General features: G+C 40.4%; 1 protein-coding gene across 1 annotated transcript; it reads left to right on the forward strand.

Moving 5' to 3' along the window:
• Positions 1 to 1,910: 1,910 nt before the first annotated feature.
• buc (bucky ball) lies at positions 1,911 to 6,895 on the forward strand (the record flags this gene model as incomplete). Its single annotated transcript, XM_079259969.1, has 7 exons — positions 1,911 to 1,917; positions 2,048 to 2,191; positions 2,284 to 3,738; positions 3,811 to 3,912; positions 6,549 to 6,635; positions 6,710 to 6,717; positions 6,863 to 6,895. The coding sequence occupies 7 exons, from the start codon at positions 1,911 to 1,913 to the stop codon at positions 6,893 to 6,895; spliced, it is 1,836 nt and encodes a 611-aa protein (XP_079116095.1).
• Positions 6,896 to 7,197: the final 302 nt, after the last annotated feature.

A 7,197-nucleotide genomic window follows, 5' to 3' on the forward strand; every position in this document is an offset into this window, starting at 1 on the left:
AAGGAGGACTGATCAGGATAAATCACTCCATCAGCCCAGACACTGGACGTTTTTAAGCACTGTAATAAATTAAACATGAAACAAGATTTTTGTTTTAGGTCAAACGGCCATAGCTTCTCGTCACCCAGCTTTATAATGTTATATTGTAACGTTACATCGTGAGCCTGATTTACACCCACGGCAAGTTAGCAACTTTAGCTTCCTTTCTCTTCACAGCTTCGTGGATGCTTAACGAGGCAACCAGTATACTGGGGCAGACTACCTGAGTTTTAACACAGTCAATCGTCTTTTCTAAGCAAACCAAATAACGAAACTGTTGGCGAAAAGACATGGTGGCAACAATCTGAACAGAGAGCGGTCATGCTGCTAGCAGACACTCGGCTAGGCTATCAGCAAAAAAAAAAAAAAAAAAAAAAGCTAAATAAACGTAAGCTAGCTACCTGACTGAGCCTCTTCTCCAGTAAATCTGACCAACAGCCGAAATCCAAGGGTCCTCACATCAACCGTCCACACACTGAGCCGTCACTGTGACTTTTGTCGTCAGCAGAAAGTGTCAATTGGGTTCCTCAAGTCGAATGGAGATGTTAAAGAATTGAGTGGAAGAGCCGAACATCGGACGAGCTCTCCGCGCATCATAAGCGCCTCAAAGACCAGAGGCCAAATGAGGATACTGCGCATGCGCCCAAACGGAGTGGGTTGTCCCGTTGGAGTGTCAAACAGCGACCTCTTCAGGATACATAGAGACATAGCAATTGGGAAGCGTGACAACATCGGTTCAGAATAATATTCAATCTACTACTGCGAGTAGAAACACGATTGGTAATATTTCACTGATTTGCTTAATTGATTAAAATATTTAATATTTAAAATATACTTGTCTTAGACTTAGACTGGGAAATAAAATAAAGAAATGTACCTGTTAGTTGATATGACTGTTTCAAACGTCGGGTCTTCATAATTGAAAATTATGGGTCAGACTATATTGTTATTATTATTATTATTATTATTATTATTATTAGGGATTCGAGGAATTAATTGTGATGCCAGCACACATTTACACATGAGATTTCACGAAATTTGGTTAGCACAAGTACAGACAAAATATACCCATTATGACAGGCTTGTGTAAAGTTAATAATAATAAATAAATAAACCTTACAACTTACTTTAAATCTAAGAACTATGCATACAGGCTACAACAACCGATAAAGGCTCGATTTAGCATGGATGCAGTTTTCTGATCGAGTGAAACTGGTCTTTATTGCACATTCTGTACCTAAATAGTGATAATCTTGCAGTGAAGGATGTGAGTGTTGATGGGTTGGGGAAATTGGGGGTAACAATGGGATAGGGATATACAGTATTTGGTCATAATACTATGTTCAATTTAGCTTTATTTATATTGCACTGCATAAAAACAATTTGATCTCTGGGCAGTTTACAGACACCTCGGTTGGTTCGAGCCAGTTCATAATAAATGACTTAAAATAAACCATCAGATTGCAGTGAATCTTAACTTCAATCGAATACCCCATCCTGAGTATTTATGAGGCGACAACTGGCTTTATGTGACCATATACTACGTGTGTGTCGCTTGAATTATTTTAAAATAATTATTCACTAAAGTTCACTTAGAGATGAATGCCACATAGTCCGTCTGCACCTGAACTCAGCAGTGCTGACAAAGCAGCAGCTGTTTCCTATATGAATGATTAGCAGACCTGGAGCAGCTTTTGGAAGTAGGACGTGATGTAGAACTAGGTGAAGCGTTTCTACTTTAGTTTGCTTTAATAGAAACTATCTGTATATATTAAAACGGCTTTTTTCCGAAGTTAGGGGATGTTTATTTGGTTGTTTTCATCCCTCTGCGTGTTTTATTTTCGACAAGTTGAACGAGAACGTTAATGAAAATGGACGGTAAAGACTTTCCCTTTCTATATATATATATATATATATATATATATATATAATGATAGTAAAGAGTTGAAACTTGTATTAAATGTAACTGTATATGTAGTATGAACATATATTGAACCTTTTCTTGTAGATACAAGTAAACAGCATTCATTTGGGAGCGGAGCGCAGAGAAATTCCCACCCCAGGCCTTTTTTCTATGTTCAGCCTCCTTCCCAGCCTTACTACCTACAGTGGCAGCTCAACAACCCATACAGTCACTATGGGTTACCTGGAGGTAACATCCCATTTACAGTATCATCTGGCACAATCAAGCTATTCAAAATCTCAGTGCCCCCCCCCCAAAAAAAATGTTTTTCATGTTTTTAGGTTTTAATCTTGGCCGCCCCTGCATGCATCCTTACCCGTTTGTGCCATATCCTGGATTTGTTTTACCACACGCTCCAATATACCCAGTGGATTACAGGCGGATGTTTGAACCTCGCTTCCACCCTCCTTCCTGGGTTGACATACCTCGTCAACAGCATCATTCACAGCCTTACGGACGTCGAGAAACTGCTTGTTCAGAAGCTCAAACTGACCCCAGTGAAGCAATAGCCAAGCTCATTAAGTGTCTGGATAAGATTAGAGCCACCGAGATGCAGGTTGCTGAGCGAGAACTTGATTCTGGTGTTGCATCTCAGTCTTCCAGTGTGTTTTCCCCTGGAGAAGAGAAGAAGAATGAAGAGCAGGGTCAGAGCCTGCCTTCAGCACTTCCGGACAGCTGTTTGGAGTCCCCAGTTGTTCCCCTCAGTGACTCCACTGCAGTAATGTATGAAGAGTCTAACCAAGCGATCATAGACCCTCTGAGTCCTAATGAGTGCTGGACAGGCAGACTTGAAGAGGAGCTGCCTATCGATAGCTCATCGATCCATGAAGAGTGTCCTGAGCTTGAGCAGTGTGTATCAGACCGACACTTGATCCCTCGTGAGAAAGAGGTCACAGATATCCAGTCAAATATCTTAGTGACTGACTTAAGTGTTTCCAGGTGTGATGCAGAGGAATCTGCACAGACGCTCTCCTTTTCCTCCAGTCAGACACCGCATAAGGAAGCTAAAAGCAGCAAAAAAGCCTCAAAGGAAGAACATCTTTGTGATGACGTTAAAGCTGATCAAAGTTGCCACATTCTCAAACTTCCCTTCGATGATGTCTTAACACCTGGAGCGGCTGGAGCTGACCACCTCTCCTCTTCAGCTGCCCCTTACTACTACAACTACCTCTCAATGCAAACGACACATGAGCGCATGAGTGTACTCAGTCCATCTTTGGACGAGCTCTCCTCAAGAGACGAAATGTTTTCCACAGATCTGGACGATGCCGATCTCTTACCCAAACATATTTACACTGGTAGGAGGCACGCAGAGGTCATCAGTAGGTCCCCTCAAGACACTGAAGATGTAGAAGAAGCATGGTTGCCAGATTCAAAGAGGTTTTTGTGTGCTTGTTGTGGAAAAAATCTGTCAAAAGGGACAGGCAGGATCAAAGGCAACAGCTCAAAGATGTACCGGGATGAAGCTGTAGACTCTGAGGAGGAGGGCAGATATGGAAGAGGGTGCAAGGAACCGGTCAGAGTAGTTGTGAGGAAGCATTCTGCACCGAAGAAAGCCCACTTGCTCCCACCAAGACATGCAGCTAAGTCTTGGTATAAAAGAGGCCAGTACAAAGAGCCCTCAGATCCAGTGGAGAAGGAAGAAGATCCTGTTTGCAAGCAGGATGCAGCTGAAATTGAGACTGGAGTCGAACTGGAGTTGGACAGTAGAGAGCTGCAGTGTAGGACATGTCAGGGTAAGTAAGTTTATGCAAACAATTTTATTTGTGATTTTACAATAGAAACAGTGAGTATTTGAAATTGTTTAGATAAATTCTGCAGCGAAGAGCTGACCACAGCAGACCAGGGCAGGTGGGTGGATGGAGATGTGACGCCCCTGAGGAGACAGGCCGCCGCTCTGCAGAGACAAGGTAAAATGTTTTTGCAGCAAACAGAGCTTGTCTTGTTGAAAATCCAGTAAATTTAATTGTAGTGTTCTCTCTTTGAGCTTTTAAGTGTTACATTTGAGTTAAAATGGTTCAACTCTAGAAATTGCATTTATTTGCTACTCCTACCTCAGCCTGAACTCTTTTGAAGCCAGATGTTTGAGAAACTGTAGAGCACAGAAGTACATTTTAAGTCTTTTTTTTATTAGGAAGTTTCTTTGTAAATGGATACCTCCAGCTCAATTTTACCTAAGTGGAAGCCATATGAAGAGTGCTTTAAACCCATGAATCTCACTCTCAACTAGTCACGTAGTGATTGCAGGATCCTGCGTCGTCTTTTGAATGGACAAGTAACCTTCAAACCATCACTTTTTAGATGTGCAGTTTCCCAGGGTAGTAACGCAACACTGGAGATAAACGTTTGGAAGATCTTAATATTTATGATGACAGCCTTTTTTATGCATTTGAACTTCTAACCTTAAAGCTCTCTTTATCCCTACCAATGTAGAATAATTGAGCAAAGTGAAATGGTGAAAGAGCAGCCTGATTGGACTTTAATCCAAGTTGAACCATTGGAAGTGAGGCATTTATCACCCCTTTTGAAAAGACATGATGTAACTCATGCCCCATACCACCCTTGCAGAGCATTTTCTTACTGGGACAAATAAAGTGGGACCCAGTGAGAAAGTGATAGGATGTGGTTACCATGCCAACCTTTAAGTACTCCTCCACCCTTGTAGATTTAGGTTTCTATGCAGCTGATACACAACAGAGACCATTCTAAACCCAAACATTTGTTGCTTCTGACTCCAAAGTATTAGTATGCTGCCAGAAATCCCACAGTCTTTACTGCTCCATCTTTTCATTATGAAGCTAGCTTGAGAATTATTTCAGTTTAAATTTGTAAATCAGGTTTTGTCACCTTCTATTAAAAAAAGAAAGAAAAAGCTTGAGAAATTCTAGTTTGTGAATTTGTTGAAAAAGGATTTGCATCTTTTTTTCGAAATTTTGTATTTGTAAAGAAAAAGTGATTGGCAAGCATTCGTTCAAATGCAAAATGAAAAACTGCACGACTCCGAAGTTGCAAAGGCAGATTTTTGGCTGTCTTTACACTTCTGATTGGATTACTAACCTTCAAAACGGGGGAGCAGTCTGCTTCTTGTCCTTCCAAACCCCTGCAGGTAAAGGGGGAGTATAGGGGGATATATGGTGAACGTTAGTTGTTTGCAGTGTTATCTTTTGGGTCTTTCTCAGAAGTAGTGTCTTTCCATTGGTACACCATGACAGGGTAATTCAGACTATTCAGTTTTTATTTTTAGATGTCTGAAACCAGCCACTGGCTGCCACTCAGCCATAACTATCTAAAATGAGTATGAATGTCTTTTATGGTTGATATGGTTTTTGAAGAGGCTGCTGGCACACTTTGGCTGCCATGTCTGCTTGTCCTAGAGCAGCTTACCATCACCAGTTATGAATGTGGACTAGATAAGTAATGGATCAAATATAAGCACTTTGAGCGCTGTTGGCAGCAAAGTGCAATATAAATCTAATCCATTTTGTGTTTGCATCCTGAATTCTATAAAAGTATTGATCTTAAGTGCAGATAAACCTTTATACTTTTTGCATTTAATAAACAGTCCATGAAGTTAAAGTATTTTTTTTTTATTTAAATGGGGTTGTTGGCCACTTGCATGTGTCATTTAAAGTGGCTTGACAACAGTAAAATTAAACCTTGGGAAAAAAAACAGACCCAACAATGTTTTTACAGGATACAACAAAGACTTAAGTGAGCCAAGCAGAAATAACTTGAAGTATAACAGACCAAATAAAACAATTATTGAAGCTCTGAAAAATACAAAAATTTATCTAAACGAATAAATGCACACATTTTTACTCCCTATAAAATTATAACATTTTGAAGATGCCTCTGTGGGCCCAACTGTTCCAAATGTTGAACCTCTACGGAAAAATGATTGGTCATAGAAATGTTTCTGGGAAATAATATAGATTGTATTGGGATGCTTTTCCATCCAGACTGGCCAAAATGAAAGTTTCGGGCCTCTTTCCATTATTCAACGCTAAACTTTTAAGCTTTCTACCTGATCTCTCATATCAGGCTAGAGCAGTGTTTCTCAATTCCGGTCCTAAGGCCCCCCCCTGTTTTGCATGTTTTATAGGCAGCCATACTTTAACACATCTGAATAAAATAAAGGGCTTGTTAACAGGCTGCAAAGAACTTGATGAGAAAGTTCAACAATCTGACTCAAGTGCTTTGGAGGAGGATCATGTCTAGGACAGGCAGGGCAGGGTGACCTGAGGACTGGAACTGAGAAAAACTGGGCTAGAGACATGCGAATCCCAGGTAGTCCTGTAGCTTTCCTTTGTGGCCAATTCTTTCAGTGCATGCTAATGTAAGCTTGGCAGCCGGTTCTATAGATCTTAGTTAGGCTTCTGTAAAAACAATGAAAATCACCTCTGTAGACAAACTGGTCTGATGATCACACAGACAAGTTTGTGTCTTGTGGCTGTTATAGTATGTTTAATAGAAACTGTTGAACAGTAGTGAGGACTTTTACTTATTGTTGTTCCATCTCCCACTGTTTTGCATATCACCTAAACAGAGATGAGCAGTCAGTGGAAGTTGATGTATCACAGGCCTAGAGACGAAGACCCTGACGATGATGACCCACAGTTACACTGGGAAAGAGGTGTGTTTTCTTTTCCGTCTGCATATTTTCATTTTTTATCTGAAGGTGTTCATTTGAATCTGTGCTCCTGTCAGGCTCTACGGTGAGAACAGAAACTAGATGCTGATGTCCATTGGCTGGCTTAAACGAAGCATGTTGAACTGTAGGTGAAGTAATCACTGCTGATAACAGACATCTTGAAATATGTAATGGCACAGTTTTTAAATTTCCATTTCTTTGCTTCTCAGGTCCCCCTTAAAGGTGTAAATGTTGAAGGATGAAAATGTTTTGCTCACCGGGTGAAATGCACGGCACACAAAGCATCTTTGTTTCACAAAAAAAAAAAAAAAATGCAGTGACACTGCCTTGCACTATTCAGGAATATTAGATTTCACAAATTATAAAATGGGCTGAAAGATTGTTGCCGATAATTCTCCACTGTTTGGGGTCAGTCCAATAAAATTGTCAATAATTAAAACTTGTGTTGGCTTATTCATTGTTCTAATGTATGAGGTGGGGGGGGGGTTGTTGACACTGGAGCTCAATGAAAGGCCTGAATATTTTAAATTAATTTTAAAAAGGA

The sequence above is a fragment of the Telmatherina bonti genome (assembly GCF_933228915.1).
Source record: "Telmatherina bonti genome assembly, chromosome: 20".
NCBI lineage: Eukaryota > Metazoa > Chordata > Actinopteri > Atheriniformes > Telmatherinidae > Telmatherina > Telmatherina bonti.